This window comes from Balaenoptera acutorostrata, chromosome 1, assembly GCF_949987535.1.
Source record: "Balaenoptera acutorostrata chromosome 1, mBalAcu1.1, whole genome shotgun sequence".
NCBI classification, from domain to species: domain Eukaryota; kingdom Metazoa; phylum Chordata; class Mammalia; order Artiodactyla; family Balaenopteridae; genus Balaenoptera; species Balaenoptera acutorostrata.
The window spans coordinates 86,874,574-86,896,632 of NC_080064.1; the positions used below are offsets into that span (position 1 = coordinate 86,874,574).

General features: G+C 34.0%; 1 protein-coding gene and 1 pseudogene across 2 annotated transcripts in view; both read right to left on the reverse strand.

Moving 5' to 3' along the window:
• The window catches only part of DPYD (dihydropyrimidine dehydrogenase), an 808,008-nt gene that overhangs the window by 685,848 nt on the left and 100,101 nt on the right, over positions 1 to 22,059 (reverse strand). For both annotated transcript variants that reach the window (XM_007169549.2, XM_057551077.1), the window contains exon 3: positions 8,218 to 8,300. In XM_007169549.2, coding sequence (XP_007169611.1) covers positions 8,218 to 8,300 — 83 coding nt within the window. The remainder of the gene's footprint in view (positions 1 to 8,217; positions 8,301 to 22,059) is intronic.
• LOC103009659 (cytochrome c-like) lies at positions 1,026 to 2,185 on the reverse strand (annotated as a pseudogene).

The following is a 22,059-nucleotide window of genomic DNA, read 5'->3' on the forward strand; positions in this document are numbered from 1 at the left end:
ATAAGAGGGTTGAATTGGCAGAGATAAGGGGAAAAAAATGAAAAGAAATTGAGAATTTCACCTCTAAATTCACTATTATCATACTATAGACAGAGATTTCACCTGGAGATGATACATTTTTTTCTGTCCTTAAAATTTTTTCATGTCATCATTTTCAGAAATCCTGTACAGTATTTCCACACAGCCATGGAACTACAATGGACTCTATAAGTTAAACAAAAAATATTCCCTCTGGCATTCTACATTCTAAGACCACACCGAAGTTTTCCAGTCAATTCCATTATGTATGACATATGTAATTTATCTGAAATAAGCACTATACACCATTCAATGGAAATAATGTATACAAACATTGTAATACTTTGTATCTTCATTTTCTTAATGTTTCATAAATTACAAAGCATTCTCTCCTACATTATTGCTGTTCTGCATATCAATCCTATTAAGTTTTTAATCTTATCTTACAAAAAAGTAAGACTAAAAAAGACTAATTTATCTAAAATCACAGTTGGAGTCTAAAATCTGATTTTTGCCACTTATCCTAGATTTTGTATCTTATTTTATTCTTCCCATTTTTCCTTCTTACTTCATTATTTTTCTTTTTTTCTTTTTAGATGGAGAATTTTAATTAAGTTGGCATAGTTAAGACCAAAAAGGGAAAGTGGACATTGTCAGTGTATCTTCAGCCCTTGCCTTAACAGGCAAATGAACACAACTTGAAACACAGGTGACTCTTGCTGGTCTATGAGACAGTGAAGGGAGCTTCTCAATATTTAAATATATTAATATAACCAGTTATAGAAATCTAAATATAACACCCATCTCCTATAGGGTTTGAGAAGGCATTCACCATATCCCTGAAAAGTTTAACATTCCTTATTCAAGTTTAATCATCTCTTTAGAAGGGGAAAACAGTGATAGTACTTATTGAACCAGAATTACTATCAAAATTCAAAAAGCTGACCATATTTATTTAGCCACAAGCCAATCTTATTTAAATGAGGATAGAAATATTACATCAGCCATTCATGATCTGAATTCTAGTGTATGAGATCAATTTAAATATGGTACACATAAAAAGTCATGAGACATTTGTTTCATAATAAATAAGGCAGTGGCCAACGATTACGCATTAGTAGCTTTTTTGAGATAAGCTATCAAGTCTGCCCTTTCTCCCTTCTTCTTAATGCCAGCAAAGATCATTTTTGTTCCAGGGATGTACTTCTTGGGATTCTCCAAATACTCCATCAGCGTCTCCTCTCCCCAGAGGTGATGCCTTCGTTCTTGTTGGCATCTGTGTAAGAGAATCCGACAGCCTGTCCTGTCTTTCGCCCAAACAGACCATGGAGATTTGGCCCGGTCTTGTGCTTGCCTCCCTTTTCCACAGTATGGAACTGGGCACACTTCTGAACAAAAATCTTCTTGCCCTTCTCGACATCACCCATTTTTAAATCGTTCTTTCTCCGTGCACGACTCAGAGGTTCCCACTCACAGGCCGAACGTCCAGCTCTCTAATCCGGAGGACACGCCAGTCCGCGCCTATGTATCTCATTATTTTTCTAATCATTCATAATATGCTCCCATTATAGAAAATTTAGAACAGAAAATTATAAGCCTGAGAAATGTGTAAGCCCACCACCCAGATATAATAGCTATTTTGCTGTATTTTATTCCTATCTTTTTTCTCTTTATTCTTTATATTCAATGGAGATCATGTTCTACATGCAATTTTGTTTCCTGGTATTTTTCAGTGAACATGATGATACTCGTGCCACTCAAAAACACTGTGTTAAAGATCATTTTAATATCCAGATATAACTAAATATGCCACAATTTACCATTATGTATATATATTTATTGATATACCATACATATTATTTTATATTCTAGAAATTTCATTTTCTTATGAAAATGTTTCCTTAATAGTAGACAATTAGGTTTTACTCAATTTGTTTACTGTTATATTCTATAATTTGAGAAACAGTTTCAGATTGTCCATAATTTCTATGTCATGTGCATAGTATATTTCATGAAGTTATATTTATATGAAAAGGGGTATGTTTGCTTCAAGGTTCTTAGTACTTATTGGTGCACTCCTTTCCTTAAATGCAGAAGTAATTTCAATTCCTCTTGATCTCTGAGAATAGGACAATGGCTCTTACCATTCCATCTCCAGCACTCAAAAATCTCCTCGCTGAACTGCAGTAACGTCAATAACCAAGAATTAGTACTTTTTTTTTTTTTTTTTTTTTTTTTAAATTATTTGCCTGATTAACTTCTTTTTTTTTTTTTTTTTTTTTTTTTCTACTTTATTTATTTATTTATTTTTTTATTTTTGGCTGTGTTGGGTCTTCGGTTCGTGCGAGGGCTTTCTCTAGTTGCGGCAAGTGGGGGCCACTCTTCATCGCGGTGCGGGGACCGCTCTTCATCGCGGTGCGCGGGCCTTTCACTATTGCGGCCCCTCCCGTTGCGGGGCACAGGCTCCAGACGCGCAGGCTCAGTAGTTGTGGCTCACGGGCCCAGCTGCTCCGTGGCATGTGGGATCTTCCCAGACCAGGGCTCGAACCCGTGTCCCCTGCATTAGCAGGCAGATTCTCAACCACTGCGCCACCAGGGAAGCCCAAGAATTAGTACTTTTTATGTAATTTATATTTTGCTTGCCATTAGAGTTGAATATTTTAAGGGTTTCTTAATCATACTTTGCCAATTAACCACTGAGCTCCTAAATATTTTTGAATCTCTTACACACATGGCAATACAGAACACTGATGTTGTCTTTAAATTTTGTGATTTTTTTCCATATACAGAAGCTTTTTTAATGCAGTCAAATCTTAGTTATTTCCTCAACTACTTTTTGGATTATTATCTCTTTCCCCATCCAAACCTCAGAGATAGTCACTTTCATAGTTTATTGGACTGTGGCTGTCTCATTTATTTACTTTAGCTCTTTAATATACACGAAACTTCCTTTAACACCCATGAGGTGAAAATATAAGGTGATTTCTTTTTTCTAAACAGCAAAACAACTGCCTCTTATACCACTTGCCGAGCAATTCAACACGTTCTGGATGATTGGTGTACTCTAATGTAACTACCTCATAGGATCTTCATAGAATAGGTAATACACAGAAAAGTTCACAAATTTCCATCTTTATCTTAAAACTGACCACATTACTAGATTCTTTTATAAATTTCTAGAGTGTTTTTGTTGTTAATTCCATAGAGATTTCTACATACAAGTCATGTCTTTAGAAAATAATAGTCACCTGTCTCGTCCATATCATATTTGTTAATTTTGGTTTTATATCCATTACTATGTTCTGAATCCAGTTTAACTCTTCATTTCTTGAGAGTGTGCATGATGTGTATGTGTGATGTGTGTGAACGTGGTTTAGCCTTACCCTAGACTCTCCCTTGATGATAATTCCATCCGTGAGAGAAAGGTGAATTTCATGTTAGCAACTCAAAAACATCCCTCTGGGGCGTTGCTGTCCAAACCATAGCCACTAACCACATGTAACAATTTACATTTAAAATAATAAAAATTAAATAAAATTAAACATTCAGTTCTTCAGTTACACTAGCCACAGTTCAAGTGCTCAGACACACCATATCAGAGTCCCAATTTATTCTGTTGGAGAAAGTTATTTAAAATTTTTAAATCCCCAAATACGTTTCTCTCTGACACACATTTTCCTAAATCAAGTATTTTCTTAGGCATCTGGTTAGACTCTCCTCCTTTCTGATTCCATGCACTATCATTCGAAATCAGATGCTTTCCCATGGCTACAAATATCAAAATACTTAACAAATCCCAGTCTGCAACCTCCAGTCTTTTTCCTGAGTTGCAGAGTTGTATTTTCCTTTGCCTACTGCAAATTTACACATGAGTTTACCATAGCTATCTCAAATTCATCTGAAAACTAAAATCGTCTTACTTAATCCTCTTCTTCTTTTCTCTTTCCCTATCTCAATTAATGTATATCCAAATACTCAAAATAAAAACATTTGAGTTTAAACTTACACAGTACTGTATGTCAATTGTATCTCAATAAAACTGGAAAGGAAAAAAAAGTTGCATACAAAGTGAAAAAAATTTTTTGACTTGCCCTTGATAAATGTCCTTCTTCTTATTTTTTATCTTTATCAATAATTCAACAGATAATTATTAAGCACCTAATATGCTAATACTATGGTAAGGCTAAGAATACAAAGGAGAGCAAAATAGCAATCCTCCTATCCTCATGAGATTTACTATCTAGTAGGATACACAAATAAATTAGACTTTATTCTGAAAGCATAAGAAAACTTTAAAAGGTTTTAAACAGAGCAACAGAGATTAAATCAAGTTTTTCATATATTGAGGCTATTAAGTCACAGAGTCTCATCAGATCTACCTTCTAAATATTTCTAAATTTCTCAAACACACTCTACTCTGTTGACCTCTATACCCTTCTACCTTTATCTTAGTGGGGTCACTGATTCCTCTAGATCTCTCATTTCCTCCACTGTACCCTCCACTCTACTGCCAAAACGAACTTTTGAATTATTTTCTCCCAGTCTGGGTATGAGTTAAAACCTAATAAAATACTTGTTTCATTTAGCCAGCACATTCCAGAGTAGGCTGTAGCCCCTTACACATTTTAAACAGCCGGCCACAGGTCCTCACATCCAGGATTAGATCCTCACATCTGGGATCAGGAAGAAGCACCGGAGTGGTCTAAAATGATTCCTGAGCTGGGACACTGATGAAAGAACAGGTCCAAGACTGCATGGCAAAGACTGCCCACGAACAGGGATTGGATGAGATGACAGAGAATTGAGCAAGGGCAGAGACCTCTCTTTTTTGTTCTAAGCTCATAGCAGTAGTAGAACCTTAATAAATAAGGAGGTAATGCCCAACTTGATGATAAGGCCCAAACACAGCAGCCACAAAACGTCACTCTTCAGATTCAGTCCAGTTTTGCTCCAATTTCTCCAGACTACAGACATACTCAGGAGGAGGGTACCACTGTGGGTGCCCGGAGCCACCTGAGGGCTGCTGCAGAGGTTAAGTTAGTGAGAAAAAAAGGATGTTCCATAGCCAAGCTATGTCACGCCCACGGACCAAGAGAAAATATGCCATGGCATTTTGGGGACCAGGGAAACAACTCAAGTACTGGGGCTCTGAGGCTTCACATCAGGCATTTGATTTTTGTATCTGTCTCCCCAACTAGGCCATTAGCCCCTTGAGGGCAGAGATTCTCTCATTCATATCTGTAACCCCATTACCTGGTGTATTACAGAAACACAATAAATGTTTATTAAATAAATGAATGATCGTATCTATCCCCACATTGTATTTTCTTACCCTATTAGAATTCTAAAAAGCTGTAAAATAATCTTCATAGTTTTATCAATATATTTAATTCTGTCATCCCCTTCCTTAAAAACCACAATCACTCCTTGAAGTAATTTAAAGTATCTATCATGGCAAGCTAGACTCTATGTAACTGACCTCTAGAATATGGTAACAAACACATTTCCAACAAGCCTCCTGAGACCAGCCCCTGAGCTAACTGAAATTGTTGGCAAATTATTCAGACCTGTCTCCCACTGCCCCCTCTCACACTCTGAAATTCTGAATAGTTCCCACCATCCCTGCCAACCTCGTATTGCTTTATTTATACCCAAGGATTCTTGGCATATAAGGAGAGATACTACCAAATAATTCTGCCTATGTGAGTTTTGCAGGAAAACATACATTCAAAAAAGCTTGAAAAAAATTTGCTTTACATCAGACCATTTTACTGTTCTTGAAATACATCTTGCACTTTTGTTCAATACCTTTCCCTCTACCTGTAAAACTGGCCATATTCAAGGCCTAGATCAAATTTCTTATCCTCTCCATGGTTTTCTTTGATTTGACACTCTTCATGAAAGACAAAAAAAAATGATCATAGATGAGAGAACAATTAATTTTTGCCCCTTGATGCATTCTCCTTTTATTCTATTAGTCACATAACATTATAACTTTCTGTTTACATGCTTCCATAGTCTCACATATAAAGAATGAGTTCCTGCTGTATTTTCTAAAGGCAAAAACCAGAAGTTTTTAAAAAAGTGCTAGGCCCACAGTACACTAAACTGTTGAATGCTTTTGGTAACAAGATTATTTAGTTGTGTTTAGTGCATCTAAAGATTATGAGTATGTGTATGTATGTGTAAAATATGCTGCCAATGTAAACAAAGTACATTACACAGCCATATGATTAAATGCTGATTTAAATTATCTAGCCTATTGCTTTATCTCATAGCATGGGTGGTTGAGAGGTTACTCCAATCAGGTAATACTTGTTTTTCTCATTAATTCATCTCTACTTTTTAAAAAGCAGAATTTTCAAAAATGGCAAGTATTACAAAATTTGGCAGAATTTAATAATCTCTTCCAACACAGTTCTCCCATAATTCAATTTGTTTTTTTTCTTGATGATGAATTTTCTATACTAATTACATCCTTCCCTTGTTCATTGTATTTCCCTCACTCACATCCATTTTCATTCACATTGCCCCTTTGCAATTCTTTCTATGTTTTTGGCCTTTTATTCAAAGCTTCAGAGCTGGCATTCTCTTTGTCTTCCTGTGGGTCTATGGGTTTACTTCAAACTGAATAGATATAAAGATACAGAGAATAACTGTACAGTTCTAAATAAATGTTGATGTTATGGTTAACATATTCAAAGTTATTATAATAAACATTTACAAAAATGATGTTTTCAATTTATACCTCAGGTAGAGGATAAAGAATATATTGAAAAACAGCAGTTCAGTCATAACTTCTGCATTGGCCTTTTCCACGATACATTTTACTCTTTATTTTATATTTACGACTATTTTCAATAACTTTAACTTTCTGAGAATGTCCACTTGCATTGTATATAGATACAAATTCTCTATTGTGGACTCAGTTTTATTTTTCCCTCTTTTTTATTAGTAAAGACATTAACAATAAAATAGGCTCACTTGCTCCAGCTGGTAATTTCTCAGTACTAGTAATATATTATTCCTCTTTTTGTGACATCATAATCATCTATATAGAAGTACCATGTATCTTTGTGTAGAAGCTACTGTTTCCATTAAATTTAATTACCTCCCCCTGTGGTTTTAAATAGAAGTGGCTTCAAAATGAGGGCAGCTTCTATTAAATTTAATTACTTTCCCCTGCTGCTTGCATGGTAAAAGGGAGGTCACTAAATGAGAGCAGCTTCTAGACTAAAGTATATGGTAACTGTGTGCCAGCAATAAAAAAATTGTGCCCAAAATACCCTTCTAGGGAGCTTCATAGGTTTATCCTTTCTCCTATTTAAAATTTTTTCTTTAGCCTTAATTTTAGCCCTTAAAAAATGAGCATGGATAGAAGGAGATATATTTTAAAAATCAATTTTAGTTCCACAGGCTAAATCAAGGCAAATATACTATTTCTGCACAAATATATTGGAAATTATCCCACTCAAAGGTTCAAGCTCAGAACTTTTAAGATTAACATCATTTGTTGTCATTTCTCCAGCTGTAAGGATGCTAAGTTTTATTCTTCACACATTTTCAATGTCTAGTAAAAGCCTTCATTGACTCTGATCAGATGGATTTAAAGACTGCTTCCTAAAAGTTATTAAAAAGGTATTAAGTTTAGGGAGATTTCAGAAAAATATTCAGAAATAGTAATGTTAAAAAGGAAAAAAAAGAAAACCCATCAGGTTCATTACAGACTGCTGTATTTGAAAAAAAGTTAATCTGTATGCTTTATAATAGTATGAAAACGTATATCGGTTTAAAAATACTATGGTATAATCCTATAAAATATTTTAATTAAATATTAATTAGGAGAAAATACTACTCAGTTAAAACACCATTGTACTATTTATTTTTTTATACAGGCAGAATGTAGATGAACAACATTTCCATTCAATCACACAGTTTAGAATAAATATAAAACAAGACACCCCTTAAGCATTTTAAGTAACAAATTAAACATTTACATTTTTTACTGTGCACTGAGGCTTAACATTTATGCAGCTTCAAAACCAAAGTACAGCCTCAAGGGAAGTCTCTCCACTGACAAATTAATACCTTAGAGAACAGAGCTGAATGGTGGCAATGAACTCATTTGTTCCCCCAATAATGAAGAATGACTTTTTCTTTACCACATCTGTGACTGTTGCTATGGTGACCCAGACTTACCTCATTGCTTCTCGGAGAGCTCCTCGCTCACCAAGAGTCGTGTGCTTGATGTCATCAAAATTATTCTCCAGCTTCTCGCAATTCTGCAACATATTAGAAAAATGCATTAATTCTCCAACATCCTGAGATAAAATTATATCTATGCAATTATGTAAAATATAATTGATTATATTGATCATGGACTCAAAAATATGCACACCATTTTAATTGGGTAGGATTCATTAACATTGACAGTGTGAATTCAACAGTAACAAAATAACAACGTTTTATGATACAGCTGTCACAGAAGTCTTCTTATCAATTTTTCAAAATTGGGTAAATAGAAGAAATGAATATTATATAAAAGTAGTACAACTTCTAGAGTTTTGAGGTTTAAAAATTAGTTCTCTAAAATAATCTCAAGTATATCAAAGCCAACTGGAATTCAAAAGAAAGTCAATAAAGTTTGAAATCACAATAAATTGTATATGATAAATACCCAGTTCTAAAATATTAGTATTTACTGATATGGAAAGATAAAGCCCAGGCATAATATAATAATAAAAGTTCAAACATTTTGAAATCAAAATTTTAAAATTAGATCTTTAAATAACAGTTATATACAAATTGTTCACAAATATATATATATATATGTATCTGTATTTGAAAATAAATAAGTCCAATCATTAAAAATGTGACATTAGGGGCTTCCCTGGTGGCGCAGTGGTTGAGAATCTGCCTGCTAATGCAGGGGACACGGGTTCGAGCCCTGGTCTGGGAAGATCCCACATGCCGCGGAGCGACTAGACCCGTGAGCCACAATTGCTGAGCCTGCGCGTCTGGAGCCTGTGCTCCGCAACAGGAGAGGCCGCGATAGTGAGAGGCCCGCGCACCGCGATGAAGAGTGGCCCCCGCTTGCCGCAACTAGAGAAAGCCCTCGCACAGAAACGAAGACCCAACACAGCCATAAATAAATAAAATTAAAAAAAAAAAAAGTTCTAAAAAAAAAAAAAAAAAAATGTGACATTACATCAGGCTCTTAGCATTACTAGACTGAATTTTCTAAGAGTTTTTTTTTTTAATTTTAATTATGCTTTAATATGTAAAACTAACTTAATCTCACATGACCCTAATAAGTTATCAGAACATAATATATAGGATTAAATTTTAGCCTAAAAAATGTATCCATATGAATCTTTTGGCACATTAGATTTCATGTATTTAGGTAATAAAATAATTGGATTTAGCATTTTAGTTAATTTAACAGACAGTAAAACTAAATAATAAAAATTTAAACATTAATGGTTCTATTTTAAATTGTAAATAAGTATGCTGGATTTCACAAAAATACAGAATTTAGATTAATAATTTCCAATGTGTAAGAATTCATTGATTTAAAACCCATTGTTATATATACCATTATCTTACCTTGATATCTTTTTAGATCAGCCAAATTAAGGCAAAGATCCTTTTTAACACAGTTATATGTTTTACAATGAAAATCTTGAAAATTAGCAAAATGTATCTAAAATAATTTGAATTCTGAATAAAAGTCCTTTTTTGGATATGTAAGTTGCAAATGTCTCCTGCTCTGTGTCTTGTCTTTTCACTTTTTAACAGTATCTTTTCATAAAGAGAATTTCTTATTTTTAAAGAGGCCCAATTTATTATTGCTTTAATTTATGGTTAGTGCTATTTGTGTCCTGTTTAAGAAATCTTTGATTTCCTCAAGGTTATAAATTTATTTTCCTATACTTTTTCCACAAAGCTTTATTACTTTGCATTTCACATTTAGATGTGTAATTCATCTGGGATTGATATTTGTATATGGTGTATAATAGAAAATCACACCATACAGGTCAGCAGTTAAATCAGTACTATTTATTGAAAAGGCCATCATTTCCCCACTTTAATTCATCTTTTCCATAAAGTAAGACACAGTATACATAGGGTCTGTTTCTGGAGTCCATAATGGCCAACTGCTCAATTTCCTATATTTTTGCCAGTATCACACTGTTTTAATTACTTATATCTATAATAAGTAAAGAACTCCTACAAGTAAATATGAAAAAAAAACAGACAATTCAATATAAAATGGGCAAAAGACTTATATAAACACTATATAACAGAGACTATACAAATAACTAATTTAAAAAAACATGCTCAACAACATTAGTCATGAGAAAGATGCAAATTTTAAAAATGAAACATCACTACACACTTTGAAAATGTGTAAAATGAAAAAGATAGATGATACAAAAGTGTGTTTTTATAGTATAAAAAGCAACTGCAGCACTGCTGGTGGAACTGTAAATTGTTAAAACCACTTGATAAAGCTTTTTGGTAGCACTTTCAAAAGCTGAGCATTCATGTCTTGGAATACACCCAGAACAAATATATAATATGTTCGCCTAAAGTCGTATACAAGAATGTTAATTGTAGCACTATCCAAATTTCCCCAGACTGGAAACAAGTCAAATGCACATAAAGATGGAATATATAAATGAACTGTGTTATATTACTACAATGGAAAATACATAGCAATGAGAATGAACAAACTACATCTATGTGGAATAACATGGATTATCTCACAGCCATAGTATTAAATAAGTTGACACACAAAAGATCACACAGGAAAATTATTCCACTTACATGAATTTCAAAAATAAGCAAAGCTGGGCGTCCCTGGTGGCACAGTGGTTAAGAATCCACCTGCCAATGCAGGGGACACGGGTTCGAGCCCTGGTTCGGGAAGATCTCACATGCTGCGGAGTGACTAAGCCCATGTGCCACAACTACTGAGCCTGCACTCGAGCCCACGAGCCACAACTCCTGAAGCCCGGGTGCCTAGAGCCCGTGCTCCTTAACAGGAGAAGCCACCGCAATGAGAAGCCCGTGCGCCACAACGAAGAGTAGACCCCGCTCACCGCAACTAGAGAAAGCCTGCGCACAGCAATGAAGACCCAACGCAGCCAAAAATAAATTAAATAAATAAATGTTTTTAAAATTACCTTTAAAAAAATAACTTGGAAACAAAAATAAGCAAAGCTACAGTGAATAGTTCAACAATAAAAGTAAGAAAACAATTCCATTTATAAGAACATAAAAAATAGAATACTACTTAATAACTTTAACAAAAGAAGCATAAGACTTGTGTACTGAAAAGTACAAAACATCACGACAAAAATTAAAGAAGACCAAAATAAATGCTAAGACATCCCATGTTCATGAATTAGAAGACAATATTGTTAAGGTGGCACTACTCCCTAAATTAATCTGAAGTTTCAATGCGATTCCTGTCAAAATCCCAGCTGACTTTATATTTTTTGTGCAGATTTTGATAAGCTGATTCTAAAATTCATATGAAAATAGAAGGGACCCAGAATAGCCAAAACCTTCTTAAAAACAGAAGTGCAGAGTTGAAGGCCTAACACTTCCTGATTTCAAAAATGACTATAAACCTACAGTTATCAAGACATATATCCACATATATATATATATATATATATATATATATACACAAATGTTCATAGCAGCATTATTCATAACAGATAAAAAGTAGAAAAAATGCAAGTCAATAAAATGATGAATGGATAAGCAAATATGGTATACCAATATAATGATATACTATTCAGCCATGAAAAGGTAAGTTCTGATACATGATGAGCTTTGAAAACGTTATGCTAAGTGAAAAAGCCAGATACAAAAGGTCACATTGTATCAATTCATTTACATAAAATGTTGAATACAGGCATATCCATAGAGACAGGAGATTCGTGGTTGCCAGGGGCTGCAGAGAGGGAAGGAATTATTGCTAATGGCAACAGGGTTTCTCTTTGGGGACATGAAAGTTCTGAAATTAGTGGCGATCAATGCACAACACTGTGAATATACTAAAAACCACTGAATTATATGCACTTTAAATGAGTGAACCTTATGGTATGTGAATATATCTCAATAAAGCTACTATTTTAAAAGTAGGTAAAACTAATCAAGGTGTTGGAAATTAGTGGATAGTGACTACAGGAGACAGAAGAGGGTCTTCTAGGGCACAGTTTAATTCATTTTGTGAAAATTCATGGAACTGAATACTTAAGATGTGTTGAGTTTTCCATATGTAATACTGCAATAAAAAGCTTTTAGAAGAGAGTTCAAATTCTGGTGAAGGGATCATAATGCAGTAATATATCACTACAGTTAAAGAATGCAGATCAAGAAGTTCAAAGTATCTGACACAGTAAGTGTTAGCTACCAGCTAATAATAATAAAATAACATTTTATTATTTACTAAAATTCTGTACTAAAGATCCAATTCCTGTAACTTACCCTGATAAATTTTTGATACTTCATTAACTAAATTATGAACTTTTTCTCTATACAGTGATAGTCTTAAAGAATGACATTTATATGACTATAATTGCAAAGATGAATAACTAAATTATTTGAATTAGATGGCCTTTGAAGAACACTTTCCCATTACTTCTGGGATAACAATTAGTCTGGACCTCTAAGGCAGAAAGCAGAGTTTTCCTTTCTTTATTCAGGAAAAAAAAGAGGGGGGGGGACAAATATAAATTTTACACTGAACAGATTATAGTGCCCTTTCAAATATTTCTATGGAAATAATAATATTTTTTAGAAGCTTTATGTTCATAGATGTTCAATGCAGCATTTTTATGACAGTGAAATATTGGGGGGGATCCTAAATTTTCAACAATAAAAGAATGGTTAAATAAAGCACTTTAAATTTGAGGGATATTATGCATTAATTACAAATGCTGTTTAGATAGAGTTAGCCAATGTTTGTATGACATTGTGTAAGTTTTTTAAAAAGACACTATAAAATTGAATATGTTGTATGATATGATTACAATTTTGGAAAACAAAACAAGCAAAGCCAAAAAAGACCTAGAAATGAAATAGTAACTCAGATTATCTCAAAATGTTGAATAAACAAGGGTTTTTTTTTTACTTATAGTTTTCAATATTTTCCAAAGTTTCAGTTATAGGTTTATATTTCTTTTTGACTTCAAGATTTTAAAAATTAAGAGTTTTTTAAAAGATTTTGGAAGTATTTGTATATTCTATGCTGAATATGCTATTTTTGTAAAATATAATACAACAAAATAATTGCTAGCAAAAGAAATTTAATATAAGATAGGACTTGACTTTTCCAATATTTATTTTTTCTATTAAATATGCACTTGACTAATTAAGATTTCTGCTTCCTCTGATTATTTGCCAATGAGTTCATGAAAGTTTTAATATTTCAAATTGTCCAAAAGAAGTTTCCAATCAGTTTGCTTTCTTTACTTTTGCACACCCAAAAAGAGGTATAAGGATGTACACAAAGCAGTAAACGAAAATAAAGTCATATAATAAAATCAGTTACCTTTATTTGCTATATTCAACCTACAATATAGCTTAATGTGAACAACTGATACTCAAATAGTGCCACTTGGGCTAAGCGAATACCTGAAAAGACCCAAACACAATTACTAGGTATATAATATTTGGAATGTACTGTTTTTAACTTTCATATATTTAAACTTAATAACAGATGACTAGTATTTATTCATGATTCTAAACAGACTTCGCAATACAATTTTTAGAGTTGCATAATATTCTACTGCACCCATGTGCTATTATTTATTTAGCTAATTCCTTTTTGGTTTGGTTTGGTTGTTTGTTGCTAATGCCATTATAAACATAAAACAAGAATAGATGGCTAAAAATGAAATAAAAGCTTAAAAAGTATTAAGAAAAAATAAATATTCATTGACTGGGATTATTCATTCCAACTAATTTCCCATCTAACTCAAATTGTTTTCATCTAAAATATATTCAAATTATGTGACTATGGTAGAGTCAATACTAAAATTCAGGATTACTGATTCTATATCTCATTCTTTTCCCGAATTTAACTGTTAATGGAAAACAATGCATGTTTTGCCTGTGGTCGTATAATTATACTTATTTTTTTCTAGGTTTGCCATAAACCCAACCCCATCAATTTAGATGAATCACTGCTAAGAGTCTTACATTTAAATCTTAAGTTGTAAAAAGGTTTCATAACCTTATTCTTTCAAACTTTACTGACTCTTGATATGGAAAACAGCACCTATCACTTCCCCACAGGTGGTTTACAAATCAGATGTGGAAATAGATATTTCTATTTAATTGTTTGGGGCATATTTTTCATTTTTAATATATCTCCTACTTTGGATATACATAAATATATACACAGATACACACACATATATAAATACAAATGTGTTTGCTAAATGGAGTCATTTAATAGAAATAAATCTGTACCTTGACAAGGTATTTTTGTTTTGTATGGTTGGTTTTCAAGAAAATCTTAGAAACTTTGATTTTACCAACAGAGATTAACAAAATCAAATAACGTTATATCTGAATCTCTTTATTTAAGAACAACTGTCTTCAGTTAGGGTACTGTCTTCTCACACACTACCTATAGGAAATGTGAGATTTAATCATTAAAACCAATGGAAAGGCTAGAAAGTCGCGCTACTGTAATTAAGAGAGAATTTTAAGATCTCAATTTAGCCATTTAAAGTAACTCCCTAGACCAGAGCAATAATGCCCACGGCAAAACAAAGTCATAGATAACAAATATTTAAGGCAGCCTGCTACAACCGTGTGACACAGCAGCTTAGAATCAAGAGCAAACACCGATGCAGTCCACAAAAACCTCTTTTCATCCCAATATCCATTTCTGAGTCCCTTGGGAAAAACTGTATAATAAAATGTAGAAAGCAAAAATAAAAAATAAGCTTTTTTCTTTCTTATAATTTATAAATCATTTCAAAAAAGTGAATGTTAATCTGATCAATTTTTGGAAAAGGTCAATTCACAGTAAAATCCATGTGTAGACAACCTTTTCAAAACAGAATTCTTGTGGAAATTTTACTCTTTAAGATTTATATTTTTAAAAATTATACAGATGGTTTCAGAATCTCAAACGAGTCTAGATGCTACTACAGAAAAATGCATCTGCCTCCCTTCTATGTGGTAAATTGAGAGCGTAAAGAAAAAATACATATACTTTCTTGTTTGTCTGTTTTTTCTTTTGGTCCTGAAATCCCTCATCACTTTCCTCCTCTTTGCTACCTGCATTGTATTTTTAAACTTTATTTTGGTCTCCACTGCTGCAGAGAAACAAGTTCGTGAAGGACATTAAAGAAGAAACAAACAAGATTACTGGATTTTGAGTTTTTAAAGGCCTATCCCTAGCATACATAAACAATAGGGTGGAAAGACTGCTTGATTATCTAGCTTTTCCAGCCACAGAGATAGGAGATAACAACATTCTTCTGCAGACAGAGTGAGAGAAAAATTGGACACAGAAGCCTTAAGTGGCCCCACTGAGCTCACTATGGCTCCAGGAATTGAGGACAGGCAAAGATATCAGAGTTGACTGAGAGATAAAGTGTTCCAGAGCATCTGAAGGTATTTCTTCATTTTAATGATGAGAAGCCTCAAATTTAATAGTGATTTTATCTGGAAGTGCTTAAAATGACATATTTTACCATGAAGTGGAATGGGAACCCAAAATGAGTATTGAATAACAGAAAAGGAAAGAATGCTCCATGTTTCACACTCCCTGAGTCTGCACAAAACTTATTGTGCCCAACAGAACAATAGAGGAAATAAGTCTTGTAAACATTTAAACAGTCTGTTACCTTCACCAAAAATACCTGTGTCCTGAAAAAATCAAATCCAAGATTTTTTTTTCAAGAACAATATATGAAAGTACCAAAGAAGAGATACAAGAGTTAAATTTAAATTAAGACAAATGTTAGTCTTTTCCCAGAATGAGATAAACATCTCAAGCAACTAACATTTTTATCTGCTCATCCTCTCCATAAATAAAATTAAGCATCAGATGCTTTAGATGAGAGGCAGGGAGACTCAGTCTCATGTCCACCATCAGTAACATTTTCCTAACATTAGGGACAACTGTAAGTGAAATGGAGCCAATGTCTTCCTATCAAAGTCTATTCTCAGCCCAGTTCATATGAGTACGGATCTGAGAAAAATTATAAACTTATGTTAAATAACAAATAACTTAATACGCTGTTCATTACAGGGTGACACCATGTAGCTCAGATTGGGACTTGAAGCCATATGCCAGGACTCAAACCTGGCCTAAACCCAGATTGGGACTTGAACCCACGGTCTTTTAATTGAGATCACACACCTGGTCTCAGGACTTAATGAAGCTCAGGTTCTTGATGTTCTTGTCGCAGAAAGAATTCAGTGAAAGACAAAGTGATAGGTAAGAAGTGGATTTATTAAGAAAGAAACACTCCACAGGCAGAGTGTGGGCCATCTTAGAAGGCAAGAGGCCCCGAAATATGAGGTGGTTAGCTTTTACTTGCTGGGTAATTTCATAGGCTAATGAGTGGGAGGATTATTCCAATTATTTTGGGGCTGGGGTGGGGATTTCCAGGAATTGAGCCACCACCCACTTTTTGACCTTTTATAGTTGGGCTCAGAACTGTCATGGCGCTAGTGCATGTGTCATTTAGCATGCTAATGTATTACAGTGAACGTTTAATGAGGCTCAAGGTACCCTGGAAGCCAAATCATCCACCATCTTGTACCTAGTTGGTTTTAACCATTTTTTGTAATGTCCTATGGCTATGTCATTATTTTAAAGGCTGTGCCCTGCCCCCTTCCCTCCTGTTTCAAGGGGATTCTATATGTTAGTGTAGGATTATCCCAGAATACAATTTCAGGTATAAGTAAGGCATAGGGGACTTTCCAGGGTGTAAAAAACTTTCAAACAATTCTAAAAATGAACTCACCCGTGGTGATGACTGATACTTCCTATCTTTCAAGTGCCTCGTAATTTCCCTTGACCAAGATAATTGCATGAGAGAGCTGCAACCATCACAGCAGATGCAAGACAGACAATCTATTTTGTAGGAAAGAAGGAAGGGAAAGGCAAAGGGTAACTAAAAAGGAAAAGGGGACACAGGGAGAGAATGAATGAACAAACTACTCCTCAGATTAGCAAGTACAAGAACAAGAAAAATCAGTGATTAGTAATAAAACACTGGAACAAAAAACAGGCCTATTAGCCTAAATACCATGGAGCAAGAAAGTGGGAACACACAGAAAAAATGGAAGGACATGAAAAGTATTGAATTTAGTGCTGACCAGACATTCCATTGGCTACAACAGGCAAATGTTATCTCTACTTAATTAGTAGGAAACTGGAAATCCATATCAGCGACCAAGGTAAATGTTATAGTTTTTTGGCGTATAAAGATGAATTATATTAATAGTAAACTAGCTAATAACATGAAGGACTTACTCTGTGTTAGACACTTTTCTAGGAACTTTACCCATTTAATCTGCACAACAACCATTGAGATCCATACTTTACAACTGAGGAAACAGGCACAGGGAGATTAAGATAACTTGCCTAAGGTCATATACCTAGTAAGGGATAAAGCAGGGATTTGAACCCAAGGAGTCTGTCCTCAGAGCCAGACTCAAATCCCGCAGAGACTGCTTCAAAATAGTAAACTGAATAAAGTGAATATAATAAAGTTCTGCATAGGTCCTCCTCTACATGTTTGTTGTTAAATTTAGATAACTGGATTGGATGGTAATAGTTTACTAATAAAGTGGGGCATAAGTTTGTACAGAATACTGTTTTATTTCTTTCTGGATGTGCTATACTTTACAAGGTAGAAAAATAAGGAATCCAATATACAGATGTTTAGGCAAAATTAATACCCATAAATATTTTGCATGCAACAGTCTTTATTTGGGTCTGTGACACCACTGTGACAAATATAATGAGCAATTAAATTCCCAAGTGCTCAGATTTTGGCAGCAATTAAAGTAGAAACTAGAAACTAAGCATCAAAAAGAACTGGTTTTGGTGGCCTCCTGCCAAATGAATCCCCATGGGTTGAGAGAAGGTCTAGGGTTTCAACTGTGATAGATTTTACAGTGTTTTAATATCTCATCTGTATTAAGGATTGTATAAAAGTATGATAAAACAAATGAGTAAAATATCAACAGCAACATGGAGGCAAAGTAACACACAAGAAGATCTCTGAATGCTGAGAAATTTAAACACGATCACTGAAGTATCTTTGCTTAAACTAAACCAAACAATAACAAATTCAACCAAGTATCTAGTGATTCACATGCTGGATGGGGCAGGAAAGAAGCAAAAAATCCAGCAAATTACATTATTAAACAAAAGAATTGATGGTATTACCATATAATTTAATTTCTATTAGGACAGCATTTCCTTTATGAAATAATCACAATAACTAGAACTAAATAGATTGGATCTAAAATTTACATAGTAACCTAATTTTTTTAAATTAGTAAATTAATTTTAATAAATGAGGAAACAGTTTTATATTATTAAGGTCACAGAGAGTTAATGGCACAGCTACTAGAACTTTAGTCTCATAATTACTAAATAACAAAAGCTGAAGTTAATCAATTAAATTTCAATTCAGAAAAAAAAAACTTGAAAATCTACTGTTAGGCATCATACTAAGCATCAGGGATATAAAGGTAAATAAGAAAAGACCCCCATATTGATAACAATCCAGTGATAATATAGAGAAGAGAGAGGAATTAACTCTCCTAGAGCAGAGATGTCTATGAGTTAATGACTTCTAAACATGTCTTTGAAATGAGGCAAAATTTTCCAGATTAAGGGGGGCTGAGGAGGGGCGAGAGGGCAAAGGTAGTGGAATTGGCTCTAGCCTCAGACCTCAGCATTACTGCCTACTAGTTATAGGTCCTTAGGCAGGACACTCAGTTTATCCTAAGCAAAATATACTTGAACCTTCTAGCACTGCCATCAAAATTAAATAATACATGTAAATCACTTAGTACACCAAACAAATAGAAGGTTTTCAATAAATGGAGGAAGCAAAGGAAAAGAATAAAGAGGAGGAAGAGGAAGAGTATCCATGAACCCCACCATAATCCTAATGGATCAGACATTATGGAGTGAGGTAGAAAAAAGTGCATTTTTCATGTCTCCCAAGTGATTCTAATGAGTAATAAAGTAAAATCAATACAGTCTTTATGGGAAAAAGAAGATTTTTAACTTTTTGATCATAAGATCTCTATGAGAATATAATGAAAATCATGATCCTTTCCTCTTAAAAAATTAAATATTCACAAAAAATTCATATGCATATACATACAATATGCTACATACAATTTCAATGAGCCAGTGGATCCCCTGAAGCCCATCTATGGCCCTATGTCTATGCGCACCAAATTTTAATATGAGGAAGAATGATTTTGTAATGGACCTAGATGACATAGAAATGAAAGTTACAAATATAATGTCCAAGTACATTGAGAAGCAAGGGGTCCAATAGCTGGCAAATTTCTATTGTTTGATAATGATGCTTAAGTTTAAGTATTCATATTACTCATAAAAAATATGTTGCAAAAGTCAATCCTGTTGCCAAGCTAAAATGAAAGCAAGTCATTCACTCATTCATTCATTCAATATTTATTTAGATTCTAATAGGTGCCAGATACACCACGGTAGTCACTGGGGATACAAAGGTTTAAAAAAAAAAAAAAAAAAAAAACCTCTTCATGTTCAAAAACACAATTTCAATTCAATAATTCAATAAGGAAACTATTATCAGGCAAGTATGTCCCACATCCAGTGGAAGAATCCTTGCATATTAATGCGATCATTACAAATCTCAGATGACTGGAAGCCTGCAGGACCCACAGGGAATTAACACCACCGAGGTCACAAGTTTTATGGAGGCAATTATAAATTTACATTTCAAAATCTGAACAATTTACGTAAAACAGCACACTCCAAGCTATAAAGCTACAACTCTAAGGTAATTTAGCATTGATTAATTTAATGATTTTCTTTAGGCAGTAAGGTAAACAGGGAAAAGTTAATACCAATGCCTATGTTTCTCATGAAGTCAGAAATTCCTAAGGTCTAAGTTCCTCCAAAGAATGAGTCAATTAGATGAACTTACTCTTCCAGTAAAATGTTACGTTTTAAATCTTGGCACTCAGAAAAAGCCTCAAAACTAGCCCCACTGAAGTTCTTTATGAGTGAAGTAAGAAATAATAACTATATTCAGATTTTTTAAATTCCAGATGAATATTATAATATCAATATACGATTTCCAGTTCTAATCCAGAGTTTCATATTTCAATAGATAATTGCTTTTCCCTTCGGTATGTCTTAACTAGTCTAATCCTTTCAGTGAACATTAAGACATAATCATGTTTAGCTAATGTCATTTCACTAATGGTGGCTAGCTTACAATCAAGGCCTGTCTAGGAGAATCTCGTATGAGTCACAGTGAAATAGAATATAATATAGTAGGAGACGTAGGAGCTGTGGAGACAGGAAATCTGTTTTTAAGTTCCAGCTTTGCAAGTAAACTGTTTATATGTTCTTAGGAAAATGCTTAACATCTCAATCTGCAAATATTTCCTCATGAAATGACGATATCAATGAAAATGATAAAAGTAATGACACACACTTCAAAGTGTCGTGAGGAAAAATTAAATGAGATCATGTATGTGAAAATATGCTCTAAACAAGAAAGCACTGTTCAAATAGTGCTATACATTTTTAAATGGATAGAATAAATCTCATTTCCAGGCTCATAGTCTAAGTCAAAATGTATTTTAGCTACAATTACCTTTAAGTATTTTAAATTTTAACTCTTATCCATGGTAAGAATTAAGTAGTATTTTAGTACTTTCCCAAGGTGAGCAAAAATTAAACAGTTCTGCTGCAGAATCCTACCTGCTGAGCATTAATTCCTATATCTAAAGGAGGTAAACAAAATTCAAGATTGAGTATTTACTTTTTAATCTTAATTTTTTATTCAAGTTACTACATAGTCCTTTACATAACGTATGGTTATATTTTGTCTTTTTTGGATTCTATTTTTTTTTTAATATTTATTTATTTACTTATTTGCCTGTTTCGGGTCTTCGTTGCAGCACGCGGGCTCTTAGTTGCAGCTCACAGGCTTCTCTCTAGTTGTGGCGTGTGGGTTTTTTTCTCTTCTCTAGTTGAGGGCGCGCGGGCTCTAGGGAGCGTGGGCTCTGTAGTCTGTGGCACGCGGGCTCTCTGGTTGAGGCACTCGAGCTCAGTAGTTGTGGCACACAGGCTTAGTTGCCCTGAGGCATGTGGGATCTTAGTTCCCTGACCAGGGATCGAACCCGCATCCCCTGCATTGGAAGGTGGATTCTTTACCACTGGACCACCAGGGAAGTCCCCGTATGGTTAGATTTTGAATGAATCTCACTTGGTTTACAGGATAACCAAATGAAAAACAATTATCATTATTTCAAAAAATATTGTGGAGTACTATGTGCCAGACACTGCCAATCTCAAATCGCTATACAAACCTTAATATTTGCTTTTTAGAAGTCATTATTATTTACGTATTCACCTAATCTTGAGGGGGAATAGCCTTTCAAAGAGCAATTTAAATAATGAAAATCTACTACTTCAACTGCGAAGTTTGCTCACCTTCAAGCTCTGTTTGATAGGACCGATCTCATTTGCTACCAGGCTTCCTGAACTCAATTTGCTCCCGTGACAGTGCCTCCTTGCTGTTCCTTCTACACAAAAGCACCCCTTCTTCTCCTCAGGGCCTTTGCACATGCTGTTCCCTCTGCCTGAAATGTTCTTCTGCCAAATATTCACATGGTTTACTCTCTCATTTCGTTCAGGTCTCTATTTAAATGGCACTTCTTTAGAAACATCTCCCCTAACCACTGTCCCTAAAAATGAATTTATCTTCACTCTCTCTGCCGCCTTTCCCTACTTTACTATTCTTC